At 39.8% G+C, this 13,979-nt stretch overlaps 2 protein-coding genes across 2 annotated transcripts; both read left to right on the top strand.

Moving 5' to 3' along the window:
* Positions 1–851: 851 nt before the first annotated feature.
* LOC126629696 (probable LRR receptor-like serine/threonine-protein kinase IRK) lies at positions 852–4,945 on the top strand. Its single transcript, XM_050299797.1, has 2 exons — positions 852–2,878; positions 3,200–4,945. The coding sequence occupies exons 1-2, from the start codon at positions 1,404–1,406 to the stop codon at positions 4,644–4,646; spliced, it is 2,922 nt and encodes a 973-aa protein (XP_050155754.1). The 5' UTR covers positions 852–1,403; the 3' UTR covers positions 4,647–4,945.
* Positions 4,946–10,411: 5,466 nt separating this feature from the next.
* Positions 10,412–13,573, top strand: LOC126630605 (U-box domain-containing protein 62-like). Its single transcript, XM_050300750.1, has 8 exons — positions 10,412–11,216; positions 11,325–11,658; positions 11,751–11,832; positions 12,408–12,465; positions 12,618–12,706; positions 12,813–12,908; positions 12,993–13,063; positions 13,209–13,573. The coding sequence occupies exons 1-8, from the start codon at positions 10,757–10,759 to the stop codon at positions 13,330–13,332; spliced, it is 1,314 nt and encodes a 437-aa protein (XP_050156707.1). The 5' UTR covers positions 10,412–10,756; the 3' UTR covers positions 13,333–13,573.
* The last annotated feature ends 406 nt before the right edge of the window (positions 13,574–13,979 follow it).

Raw genomic sequence — 13,979 nt, 5'->3', positions numbered from 1 at the left:
GTCACTCTTCCACCCAGCTCACCCACGCCTTCCGTTTACGGTAGCAGGCAACTTTGCAAAATTACAATTATACCCCCATGCCACCAATTTCCAATTAGATAGATAAAATGGCAAATAAACATAAATGCCAATGTACAAGGCAGGTTTTATTTCCCCTTTTTTTTTTTGGGTCAGTAGAACTTTCATTACATGAAAAATTAGTACAAAGTTCAAAAGGAACCTGATAAACAACTGCCAATCTAAAAGACTAAAACATTTGATTGAGGGCATATTTGCATTACTGCTTGAATCAAATTGAGTTCAAGATACTAAAATCGCAATCAAATTTACAAAGATTCAGATATATCCAGCTTCGCCTCGTGCTAAGAATCTTCTTCGGGGCTAAAGGTCGTGAGTTTCACGGTAGTGGAAGTATGAAAGCTTCGGTCTTTCATAACTGGCCCAAATTTTTTAGTTCGAAAAAATTGAGTACAAATATTTTTTTCGTAACGCATGCTTTAATTATTTGTTGTCTTTAAATCGAAAATATAGAGCAAAAGAAATTCAAGAAAGAGAAACATGATTTGCGCAAATCATTTTTTTGAAAAAAAATTAGAAGCTGCGTGTTAAAAACGTAATTTCGTCAACTCAGGGGGAAGTTCGAAAGTTCCTTCAGTCACATTCCAAAACGTTCCGTCGCCGGTTACCGTCACTTGTGCGTTCCAAGTCAAAAAGCGCCACCGGTAAGCACCACTGGGCGTGTCCCACGTCCGACACCCTGCACCCTTCGGATCCCGACACGTGTCCAACACGTAATTAATATCCCCCCCATACCAAGCCGGTCCCGCCCTTCTCCGCCGTTAATAGGAAACTTCAATTTAATTTTCTCGTTTCAGAAGCTCATCAAACTTAAAAAGACTACAAACAGTCACAGACACACACAGAAGAGAGAGAGAGAGAGAGAGAGAGAGAGAGAGAGAATTCCGAGATACTCAAAACCATCAGCTTTCTCAAAACCCTAGGTCACCTCCTCCGTCGCCGGAGCTTCTTCCCGCTGCAAATCCCGTCGGATTTCCCGGCCATTGTAGCATTCCCGGCTGAAATTTGAAAACTCCAGCCTCGGCATTTGGCGGTTCTCAGATCGAACCAGCTCGGAGCTTCTTCTTTGACTTGTCGTTGACTGTTGGAGCTCTGTAGCTCGACTGTTTCTCACTGGGGAGCGATTAATTTCTAGGGTTTTTGTAAATCTCTGATATAACGCGCCCTTTTTGGTTTCTCGGGCTTCTCGTTTGCGACGGCGCCGTTTCCTGGATCATTCGACTCTCTACCTCTCCCCATTTTGTTGTTTCCGCACCTCCAAATCTTGGCTTCTTTGAGCTCTCTGGTTTTTATGGCCTAGTAGTGGGGCCCTTGAGCACCGAACAATGCGACCGTTTTCAAGCATGAAACCGCTGCTCCTCCTCTTCGCCGTCGTCGTTTTGGCTCCGGTTCTCGCGAGATCTCTGAACCCGTCTCTAAACGACGACGTGTTGGGTCTGATAGTCTTTAAGGCCGATATCCAAGATCCGAGGGGGAAGCTAGCGTCGTGGAGCGAAGTCGACAACAGTCCTTGCAATTGGGTCGGGGTGAAATGCAACCCGAGATCCAACCGGGTCATCGAGCTCAGCCTCGACGACTTCTCGCTTTCGGGTCACATCGGCCGAGGCCTTCTGCAATTGCAAGCTCTCCGGAAGCTCTCGCTTTCGAAGAACAATCTCACCGGAAGCTTAACCCCTAACTTTACTCACATCGACAACCTCCGAGTCCTTGATTTGAGCGAGAACAGCTTCTCCGGTGGCGTTCCTGAAGAGTTATTCCGGCAATGTGGGTCGCTGAGAGTGATATCTCTGGCGAAAAACGAGTTTTCCGGGAAAATTCCGGAGAGTTTGGGCTCGTGTGCGAGTCTAGCAGCTGTTAACTTTTCGTTGAACCAGTTTTCGGGTTCAATTCCAACTGGGGTTTGGTCCTTGAGTGGGCTTAGATCCCTGGATTTGTCTGATAACTTGTTGAAGGGTGAAATTCCAAAGGGGATTGAATTGAATAATTTGCGAGGAGTTAATTTGGCCAGGAATCGGTTTACCGGGCAAGTTCCGGATGGAATTGGAAGCTGTTCGCTCTTGAGGTCCATTGATCTGAGTGAGAATTCGTTCTCGGGTAACCTTCCTCAGACAATGCAGAAACTTGGCCTGTGCAGCTATCTGAATCTGCACCAGAACACATTTTCTGGTGGGGTTCCGGAGTGGATTGGAGAGATGAAAAGCCTGGAGACTTTGGACCTTTCTAGCAACCGGTTTACGGGTGATGTTCCAAGCTCAATAGGCAATCTTGAGGCTTTGAAGGTATTGAAATTTTCTGCAAATGGGTTCACTGGGAGCTTGCCAAAGTCTATGGCTTATTGCACAAACCTTCTGGCTCTAGATTTTAGTAAGAATTCGATGGCGGGTGAACTTCCGGTGTGGATATTCGATGCGGGTGAAGAGGAAGTTTCACTTTCAGATAAAAAACTAAGCGGAAGCAAGAACATCAATCAATCTTTATCAGCTGAAAATGCACTTCAGAATCTCCAAGTCTTGGATTTATCCCTTAATCATTTTTCGGGTGAAATTGCGTCCGACATTGGGGCCTTGAGCAGCTTGCATACGTTGAACCTTTCTGGTAACTCTCTTGCTGGTCCTATTCCTGTGGCTATTGGAGAGTTGAAGGTCCTGAACAATCTCGACTTGAGCGAGAATCGGCTCAATGGAAGCATCCCTCAGGAAATTGGAGGGGCTTTTTCTTTGAAGGAATTGAGATTGGAGAAGAACTTTCTCACGGGAAAAATTCCAACTTCAATTGAGCACTGTTCTTCTCTGACCACATTGTAAGTTCTCTTAGCTCCCTGACATTTCATTTTTGGTATCCTAATTTTTCTTAATCTTGAAGGGTAGTAACTTGTTATTAGAAATTCATTGCGCTTACCTAAATCTAGATATGATTGTACACACGAATTGTGTTCGGCTCATTGTCGAAATGGATTCGTTGTTTTGATGAGCTGTATGTGGTTGTAGAATCATGAAGTGTAGCAATACGGGTCTCCTTTTCAATAATTTTTGTTCTGGGAAAAACAAAATTCTACTTGATTTTTCTTTGTTTGACAAATTTTTCTAGGTTTTTGATATGTTATTTTGGTTGAAATCTACAGAACTGTATCACAGAACAGACTGACTGGTCCATTACCTGCAGCAATGTCCAAACTTACCAACTTACAAATTGTGGACTTGTCTTTCAATAACCTCACGGGAGGCCTGCCAAAGCAGTTAGCCAATCTTCCCAACCTACTTTCCTTCAACATTTCCCACAACAACCTCCAGGGTGAACTACCTACGGGTGCCTTTTTCAATACCATTTCCCCTTCCTCTGTCTCTGGAAATCCATCTCTCTGTGGCTCTGCAGTTAACAAGTCTTGCCCGGGAGTCCTTCCCAAACCCATTGTCCTCAATCCCAATTCCTCTTCCGACTCCACCACAGGAGAAATCTCATCAAATCTTGGTCATAGAAGAATCTTACTCAGTATTTCTTCGCTTATTGCCATTGCAGCAGCCGCTGTCATTGTCATTGGTGTAATTGCCATTACTGTGCTTAATCTCCGTGTCCGATCTCCCACAGCTCAATCGGCGCCAGCCCTTGCATTTTCAGGTGGGGATGACTTCAGCCGTTCCCCAACAACAGATGGCAACTCTGGCAAGCTAGTCATGTTTTCAGGTGAGCCTGATTTCAGCACTGGTGCACATGCACTGCTCAACAAGGACTGTGAGCTTGGTCGTGGCGGGTTTGGAGCAGTCTACCGGACACATCTTCAAGATGGACGGCCAGTTGCAATCAAGAAGCTCACTGTTTCTAGTCTTGTCAAGTCTCAAGAAGAATTTGAAAGGGAAGTGAATAAATTGGGGAAAGTGAGGCACGATAATCTTGTGGAGATCGAAGGCTATTACTGGACTCCATCATTACAGCTCATCATACACGATTATGTTGCCGGTGGTAGTTTATATAAGCATCTTCATGATGGAGCAGGTGGAAACTTTCTGTCATGGAATGATCGGTTCAATATAATTCTTGGAACTGCGAAAGGTTTGGCTCACTTGCACCAGATGAACATAATTCACTACAATATAAAGTCCAGTAATGTCCTGATTGGCTGCTCAGGCGAACCGAAAGTGGGAGACTTTGGCCTAGCGAGGTTGTTGCCAATGCTTGACCGATATGTTTTGAGCAGCAAGATCCAGAGTGCACTCGGCTACATGGCACCAGAGTTTGCTTGCAAAACAGTAAAGATAACCGAGAAATGTGATGTGTACGGGTTTGGGGTTTTGGTTCTAGAGATTGTCACCGGGAAAAGACCAGTCGAGTACATGGAAGATGATGTTGTGGTGCTCTGTGACATGGTGAGAGGAGCACTGGAAGAAGGCAGGGTAGAAGACTGCGTTGATGCTCGGCTCCAAGGAATTTTCCCAGCAGAAGAGGCTATACCTATGATGAAACTAGGCTTGATATGCACGTCACAAGTGCCGTCAAACAGACCAGACATGGGTGAGGTTGTCAACATTTTGGAGCTGATCCGATGTCCTTCAGAAGGCCAAGAGGACTTGTGATGATCATGAATTAAACTAATCTTAACAGATATTCAGCGGAGGGATTCGCAACAAGTTATCCGGCAAAGAAGAATCCAGTTTGTTCGTTCGTCGAGGGAGAAGAAAGTTTCAATTGTTAGAAGGTTTTTCTTTTTCTGCATTGTTGTATTTGTTACCCTTCTTTTGTGGATTTCTTGTGTTATATTTCTGTAGTTTCTCCTCCATGCTACAAGTAGCTAGGTCACCAGATTCTCCTTTGCCGGGTTCCGATTTGAGTCCCGTACAGAAATTGTCACGACTAATCTTCTGAACTCTTTCAATTTCTGTCTTTGATCATGTTTCTTCCCAAGAGCTGATTCTATTTGTCAACTTCTAAACGCTTGGAAAGTTTTGCAACATTTCACTGATCCTACATTTTAGTCTGTTTGATTGCTATCTCCTCAATGTAGCTCCAACTGAATTGACGTGAATGTCAGCGTAACAGTATTTCAAGCAAATCACGTATATAACTACGTGAGTAAATTCAAACGTATAAAATAGTACGATTGTTTTAAAATACTGCTAAGATGACATTCGTTGAGGGCAAAATTGACCTTTAAAGACATGTATGGGAAAGTATTGGTGGTTATTCTTGCCCCATGTGTGTCCCACTGATGGAAAGTAAAATACAACTAGTGGAAGTCAAAAGTGAGCTGAGAGGCCTGAGGAAACCAGAGAATCTTAGTGCCCACTTTAAGGCTAATAAATATAAAGAGCCGAGTAAAATAATGCAAAAGGAAGAAGAAACCAAAGTGGTAGGGCACATACAATTATACGTTAATATTATAATATTATATATATATATATATATATATATATATGAGTAAATTGTAGTTATGGTCCTTTAATTTTAACTCCATTGGAGCAATGATCCCTCAATAAAAACTTCATTACCATTGGTCTCTTAACTCATTAAAACGTGCAGTTATGGTCCCTCAACTAAAAATTCATTACCATTGGTCTCTCAACTTTAATTCAACTGGAGAAATGATCCATTAACTTTAATTCAATTGTAGCAATGGTACTTCCAATATAACTCGTTTTGACAAAAAATTTGACGTAGTTGACGAAAATGATCATAATTACACATTTTGATGAATTGAGGGATCCTAATTATATAAATGGTTATTCCAACATAACTTATTTTGACAAAATTTTGATGAAATTGATGAAAATGACTATAGCTACACATTTTGATAAGTTGAGAGACCAATGGTAATGAATTTTTAGTTGATGGATCATTGCTTCAATTTGATTAAAATTGAAGGACCATTACAACAATTTACTATATATATATATATATATTAGGAGATACCTGTCGGAATAGAAGCTATCTTTTTGTATTCTACCACCCATTTCTATATGTTCAATTTTCGAACTTAACATCTTTTTATCACTGTGGTAAATAATTACTTGCTTTTTTTCATTTCTTTCCCTCTTATTTAAATAATTACAATTAAATCACGTCAACTTCTTGTTTTGAATTTTTTTATAAAGAGAAAATGACAAAAATGAAAGTGTAAGAGGAGATGAGAGAATAAAAGGAGATTAAAAGGTGAGAGAATTTTACTCCTCAATTTTCAACCGTCTAAACTGCGGTAACTATTTGTTTATTCCTCTTTAAACCCCTCTCAAATGTTATGGTCAGAATAGTTGCTTGTCAAATAGTTTGACCCATGTTTCTCTCTTCTCCTTGATACCTCTCTAGCCAAAGGCACGTCACAATAACAATAAGCAGTGATATTCATACCTCTTTTAACTTTCTTTACGTTTTTTTTAATTATTGGCCGTCAGATAAAATAAATTAATACAAAACAAATGATAAAAATTAATATAATATATATGAGCAGTAAAAAAATGTGGCACTCCGAACAGCTACAAGCTGCAGCGCAGGGAAAAGAACACGGCGTTATCTGTAAAGGGTAGTGAAATAATATAATAAATTTGCATAGTCATGTGCATAGATTTTGAGCAATGACAATGAGTTGTCCCTAGCTGGTGCTTTCAGCCACGAGGACAATAAATATATGGTTTGGGGCCCAAGAGAACATTCATTAGGTTGGTGTTATTCCAACACAACTTTTTGTTTTTCACATTCACTCTTAACTTTTTACTGTCGAATCGAATGAATTGAAAAGTATCAAACAAAAATTAACAAAGCGTAGAGAAATGCTATGAGAGTTTCCAAAGTGGGACTCTCTATGAACTCTTTGTCACTTAGAATTAACGATAAACTATGATGTGATAGAGAGTTACACTTTTAAAAAGTCGCCTTAGCATTTCTCAAGCGTGTATAGAAAATAAATGCAGTGTATAAATCGCACCAAGAAATGCTAAGAAGACTCTTAAAAGTGAAACTCTACGTAGACTCTCTATCACCTCATACTTTTTACACAATATTTTATAATATTAAGATAGAAATTAACGTTAAATTGTAAGGTAACAGAAAATCCATGAAGAATCGCACTTTGAGATAATATATTTATCATTTCTCAATAGCACAATCCTAAATTATTAATACGTTGGTATTTGCATTATCACCTTGCACATGGCTCCTTCTTAAAGAACCCAGACCCTCTCTGGATCTAAAGATCCTGAGCAAATGATCAAATGATTTGTACCGTTGAAATTTGATTCAACGGCTACAAACGGTGGATCCTTTAAAGTTATAATAATTGTAGCCTGTTTATACCATATTTAGGGCCTCGTATTTAGATCTCGTACAAATACTCAGGGGACTTAAAATGTAATTATGGGATAAAGGAAGGGGCAAATATGTAATAAGTGAGGAGTCCTTATTCTATAAAAGGACTCTTCATCCTAACAATTAGGGGAGGCTCATTCTCACCCTCAGAGGCCATTTCTGAAGCTTCTCTCAACGCTCTCACTCTTAGAGCTCTCTCTCTCCCTCACTTCTCAGAGAAATAAATACATAATCAGTGTGGACGTAGCCCAAACCTTGGGGTGAACCACGATAACTCTTGTGTCATTTACATTTTATGCAGATTCACGGTCGGATTTACGTTGTTCCAAGACCATCCGGTTTTGTGCATCAACATAGCCGTTGGATCAAATTTCAACGGCTCGAATCATTAGATATTTAGGTTCATGATCTGGGTTCCTTCATAAATACATGATTTTCTTTGGACTTGGAGGATTAATGCGGGTGAAAGAAACAAACAAATCCCCATCTTTCTTTCTTTCTTTTTTTATCCTCAAAAGAGTGGATTGCCGTAGAAAAGCCACCAACTTTTAAGTGCTTGTTTGAGAAGCAATCTATGTTGTAATTAGTTGTATATCATATTATGTCTATCTTTTTTATAGTTTCATTATCATAATAGAACTAGAGAGATTCTTACATTCCTATGTGCTTATTCAAGAGACAATCTTCGTTGTGACCAGTTGTACATATCGAATATAAAATCGGAAATAACTGAACATCGTCCCCTTGATAATTCTCACAAAGTTTATTTCCATGTAACCTCCTTAAAAGTCAAGAACCCCACAACCTTTGATAGGACCAAAACATGAGCATTGAGCCCAAGATGCATGGAAACTCCGAGCTTGGAAATAAACAAAAATATTCATTGGTATGGGCAGTCAGTCAAGGAAAAGACTTTGCTTTCGCAATTAACTCCTAATCAGTGTTTAGGAGGACTAATCAAATTACAAATTGGGGGGGAAAACACTGAAACGAAAAGCTGTATAAAAAAGCTGCTTCTATTGTTTGGAGAAAATATAAAGTGAATAATAATAAATGGCTCATTTAAAAGTATTTTTAAAATTATTGAAGTACTTTAGAGAAAAGGATTTTAAGTTTCAAAAATATTTGAAGTGCTTCCTACAAGAAGCACACAACTTCTACAAGTGCTTTTAACTTATGCTTTTTTATGACTCACATTTTTACTGAAGAATGGTTCAAAAAATATTTTCATAAAAAACGCTTTCAGTTATTTTAAAAGTACTTTCAAACGAGTCCAAAATTATTGGAACAAACAAAAGCAATATTATTGAGATTTGACAGACGAGAGTAAAGAAATCTGCTTTTTCGGCTATTTGGCTTTCTTCATGCTTTTGCTTTTGCTTTTGCTTTGCTAGGGGTAACAACATGATGCCTTCATAAAACTAGCTTTTGGTCTCACAGCAGTTGGAACCGGAGGGAGCATGTTGCTGTTGGGTTGCCTTGCCTGCAGGTGGGGGCACTGCCTATCGCCTACCAACACATGCCCACTAACAATTTGATGCTATGATTCAATTTTTCACATCCTCGAAGTGGTACATTACTCGTTTGGAGTCGTACATTGCCTTTTCGGAACTGTGCATTACACACCAACACAATATTACCACTCGAAGCATCGACACCACCACTTCAAACACTAACATCATCACTTTTTATCGCAATGTGTTTGCATTTAGTGAAAACACGTACCGAAGAAAAACCGGTGTACCCAAACAAAGTAGGACGCAACTCTTCTGCAAAAATAAGATCTATCTCCAATCAAATGAGGGTCATAGGTCTCGTTTTAACCCTCTGACTTTCTAAAAAATTAATATTTTAATGAACAATACAAGACCATATTTTTTATCATCTAGAACCATAAGACTCGTTTTAGCCCTGTCACAAAAAAACCGTCTCCAACCGAAAGCCAAAGGCCTAGAGTATGAAATGTGAATAATTAAATAAAATAAGATAAGATAGTATGAAATTATGAAAAATATGTGAGAAACTATGTAGGAAAAAATTAGAAATTAAATAATAATAACAAATCAAAAAAAAAAAAAAGGGCTGGGCATAAAAAAAGAAAGAAAAAAGAGTGGGGTGGGCAAAATGGATAAGAACAAAAAAGAAAAAGAAAAATTGGGTTGGGCAAATGGAACCCAAAAAAAAAAAAATGTGGGCTGGCTGGCTAAAGATGGCCAACCGGTTGGCCTTCTGATCTTTTTTTGTCCCGTGGGACTCATTAGCCTTTTGGCCTAACCTTCGGTTGAAGACGGTCTAAGAGCTTCAGTCCTCAATTGGTGACCAAAACCAGTGCAGGATATCCCAAGTACGTCAGACCAAATGCTTCAAATGTGGTTAGTTCGAGCTCGGAAGCTTGAATTCTCGAAACTCTGCTCAACGTGCTTTACTGGGGTGAACAAGAAACGTTGTTGAGATTAAACATTGGCAATGCAGTTGAAGAAAACTTTCATTCACAAGATTGCCGTCAGCTACTCTTTGATTTTCGTCGATTGGAGATATTTGGTTAATCAGGTTTGATATAGTAACTTCTAAATGAACAAGCGTTGCACTCATTTTTCACAGCATGTATGGATTGATCCCGAACCAAAAGGCTTTGCAGAAAATTGAAACCAACGTAAATGAAGAGAAACCAATGCGAGAATGCGAAGAATTGTCCGACGTCGAAAAGCAAAGAGATTGTAGAGTCAATGACCATTACATCTTAACCATGGAAACTGAGGTTGAATTGCAGCAAACAGAACTACAGTAAAACCACAAATTAACACCAAAAAGCAATTGCATTTCTTTTCACCTTTGTCTAGCAATATTACCGCATTCGTTGACAAGAAAAGCGAAAGAAATGAAAATCGTCGAAAAGTTTATTGGCTAAATTCACATGATGAGAAGGATAGAGAGGAAGACAACGTCAATGTGGATTTTATGTACTTGTTTTGTTTGTATGTATGTCGGCCTCCTTGTCTTGTCCATCTTCCTCAATCATTAGACAGATGGCCAGCTGCTCCGAATGTTCAACTCTCTGCGGGGAGGAGAATTCTAATCTCTGAAAAATATTCAGATGATTCTGTAATTTCCTAATTTTACATCGGCCCAATTGCAATTAAAAGTTTAAGCCTTTAAGTCCTTCATCTTTCTTAATTTCCAACCGAGGTCCCGAAAATCTCAAAGCCTTACACTTTTTCACTGTCCCCAAAATTGCATGCGAGCACTCTCAAGAGTGTCTTTTTCCCACCCAAATCACTCCCTAAAACCCTAATTCCCCAAACCCTCCAAAAGCTTCTTAATTTCCCCTAATTTTCGATCGCCAAATCATGCCCAGTTCCCTAAATTAGGGTTCTTACGGCTTCCAATCATGTCCTCCGAAGAATTGGGTCTGGTTCGGACCCAGAACGGGCTCAACTCTCCGCTCGTGTTCCAAGACGAGAACTTGCGCTTCAATTGCGGAGCTCCGCAGCAGCGCCGGGTCGGGGACGGGGGTCCAAAGACCAGAGAGCTCACCGGCTTCATCGACGACCGGTTCTTCGCGCCACAGAGCTCGGACTTCCGGCGAAGTATGTATAGCGAGAACCCGGACCGGCGGGACCAGCCCCAGCCGCGAAACTGGAACTCGAACGGAGCTGATACGACGCCGAGTGCCGAAGGATCGGATGAGGACGACGATGACGACGAAGACGATGATGAAGGAGATGGCGGGCTTGTCGGAGTGGAGAGCAGGAACAAGGGCATTGCTGGTAATAATGGGAATAATGGGGAGGACAAAATGGGAAATGGGAAAGTTAAGCATCACCATCAACAGCACCATTCTTCTTTTGGTAAGAGAAGAGATCTTTGTGGAAAGTTTTGATCGTTTCATAAATTCGCTTCTAATTTTGGAAACCTTTGTCGAATGTTGTTTTTTCTTTTTTTGGGTATATTTTAAGGTGGGACACTGATAGTAGGATCTAGTAGACAAGTGTTGGTGAAAGAACATAGTACTGGGCAGCAAATAGTGAACAGCAACACAAGGGCTAGTTCCAGTGATAATCATAGTAATGCTCAGCAAGGAAGGCTTGGGAATTATCACAATGCCGTCACGGTGGCCGAGCCGGACGGTGACATGTATTACTCTCAGTATTTGCAGGGCTCTGAGGGGTCTGGTTCTGCTCCAAAGGATTTGGTTGTGGAAAATGGTTGTGGGTTTAGTGGAAGAAAGGATGTTATGAACTCGAGCGAGTCGGGAGACTCTTTGAGGGCCATTCTCTCTGATCCCGTGACGTGAGTTTTGTTTTTTCATATGCTGGTTTTGCACTTGATTTATCGATTTTTGGAATTGGTGACTGAGTCCCTTGAGGTGTGTTGAATTTTAGGGGAGCTCTGATGGATGACGCCGTGATATTGCCTTGTGGGCATTCCTTTGGAGGTGGTGGAATTCAGCATGTTATTAGAATGGTGAGTGCCTCAGAGCGAAACACAGATTTTTCTCTTGCAGATGTAATCGTTTCTGTTTATCTTCAAGAAATTTGGGCGATCCTACAGCAAAAGATGTATATATCTAAAACATCATTGCTTTCTTGCTGGTATAGTGTAATCTTGCAAGCTTTGTGCATTTTATAATCTCTTGACAAAAGATGTATATATCCCACATGCTGTGTATGTGCATATGGTTCTACATCAAATCTAACAACATGCATAGTTACAATCTCAGATTAAAACTTTGAAACAAAGATGGTAACGGTCCACAGTCGAATTATTATTTTGTTGATAATACACTGTATTGTCATTGCTTTGATTGCTTCCATTTCTTCCGGGTGCAAACAAGTTATTATATATGCATGTCATTAACTGTTTCCCGTGGCTGCACTCAGTGAAGAGAGATCACTTTTTTGAACCTTTTGCCTGCAAAGTATATCTGGTACATGCGTGTGGGATTCTGTGAACCAATAAGAAGTTATGCCCTGTCACTTGCAGATTCTTGTTTCGTTTTGATTGTCAAATTGAGTTTTATTTTCTTCCATAATTTCCAGAAAGCTTGCTACAGTTGTTCTCTGTCGATTTCAGAAGACTCAATTGCTCCGAATCTTTGTAAGTAAAAGTTTGTCATTGATGATTTATAATTACTTACTATTTCGAAATATAGAAAAAGGATGAAAGAATTGGTGTCAGATGACAAACTTTGCAACATTTATTTGTTTCAGAAAACATTCTAGTATGACATTTTTGTCTTACATGTGCAGCTCTTCGAGCTGCTGTGCAGGCATTCCAACGGGAAGAAGAGTTGCAGTTTTATCGCTCATCCAAAAGAAGAAGAGAAAGGTTTGACCAGGTTCGTCTTTTTCATGATTCAGAAACGGTGGCATCATTAGGTTTTTCAAATGCTGAGGAAAATATTATTAAGACCTCGAAACTAAGGCCTTTATTTGCTCATTTAGGAAAAGGGTGGCTGTGGTGATTTAGTTTTCGTGGATTCTCCAAGGGGTAGAGGTGTTCAATTTCCGTTTGCCGTGACTGACAGAGTTATTATAAAGGTTAGCAGACTAAAGTTCCAATCTTGGCTCTCGTTCTTATTCCATTGTTTGTTCTAACTAATAAATGGAGAGATATTGTCACAGGGGAATAAGAGGACACCACAACGCTTTGTTGGACGCGAGGCTGTTGTGACAACGCAATGCTTAAACGGATGGTTAGTCATATTCTAGTTTTATTCCATTTGAACATATATCAAGAAACGTTCCACCTTAATGGTATATATTCGCTTGCCTTACGTGCCTTTGTCAAATGAGATGCTGGCTTAGATTTGATTTGATTTATACAAATTGCCTCAACAGGTATGTGGTAAAAACGTTGGATAATGCAGAGAGCGTAAAATTGCAGTATCGCTCCCTTGCCAAGGTATCCGACGACCCAACATCCAAGCCAATGTCGAGCAAGATGGCACCTAACTGGCTCTAGGCCGAAATACTTCGCTGGCAATATACCACGTTATAACACAACTTTGTTGTTTAAATTTTTGCCTCTGTTTCCGGCGTTGTAAATTATAGTAGCCTTGTCACAATTGCTCCGAGGGAAGCTCTAGAATTGTGAATTTAGATTGTAAAAATATGTATCCATTTTTCTTTGTGTTTAGCAATGCTGTATTTGAATCCTGTGTAAAACTTTGAAGGTTCATGTAAATCATTTTTGGTCTGTGGGATCCCTGTGACTTCCGATGTTACCTCATTCTGTCAAATTGGTTAGAAAAATCATTGACTAGGCTATCCTTTGCTCGAAACTCGGTTTTTTCTTATTTTTGGCTTTAGTTCCATAACAACCAAGTTAACGATTTTTCTGACTTCCAATCAAGGTCTAAAATATCGATATTATCCTGATATTTTCATCGAAATTTCTGTGTTTTTGGACTACCGATATTTCCGATAACATCAATATTTTAGACCTTGATAGGAACTCTATGTGGTACTAAGTCACCATGTATCTTACCATGCAATGTATGAAGTGTAAAATATTGTACTAATTCATTATATATAAATGATTATGGTGTGTTTAAATTTCTTTCATTAATTACTACATTTTCTACTCTCACAATGTTTGCCAGCTCGCTA

Source organism: Malus sylvestris, chromosome 7 (genome assembly GCF_916048215.2).
Source record: "Malus sylvestris chromosome 7, drMalSylv7.2, whole genome shotgun sequence".
In the NCBI taxonomy this organism is placed as follows: domain Eukaryota; kingdom Viridiplantae; phylum Streptophyta; class Magnoliopsida; order Rosales; family Rosaceae; genus Malus; species Malus sylvestris.
This window is presented reverse-complemented; position numbering and strand designations above follow the sequence as displayed.

Coding starts and splice junctions, on each gene's coding strand:
- LOC126630605 (XM_050300750.1), top strand. CDS start 10,757: ATGTCCTCCGAAGAATTGGGTCTGGTTCGGACCCAGAACGGGCTCAAC. Junction 11,217..11,324: donor ACAGCACCATTCTTCTTTTG/GTAAGAGAAGAG, acceptor GTATATTTTAAG/GTGGGACACTGATAGTAGGA. Junction 11,659..11,750: donor ATTCTCTCTGATCCCGTGAC/GTGAGTTTTGTT, acceptor GTTGAATTTTAG/GGGAGCTCTGATGGATGACG.
- LOC126629696 (XM_050299797.1), top strand. CDS start 1,404: ATGCGACCGTTTTCAAGCATGAAACCGCTGCTCCTCCTCTTCGCCGTC. Junction 2,879..3,199: donor TGTTCTTCTCTGACCACATT/GTAAGTTCTCTT, acceptor TGAAATCTACAG/AACTGTATCACAGAACAGAC.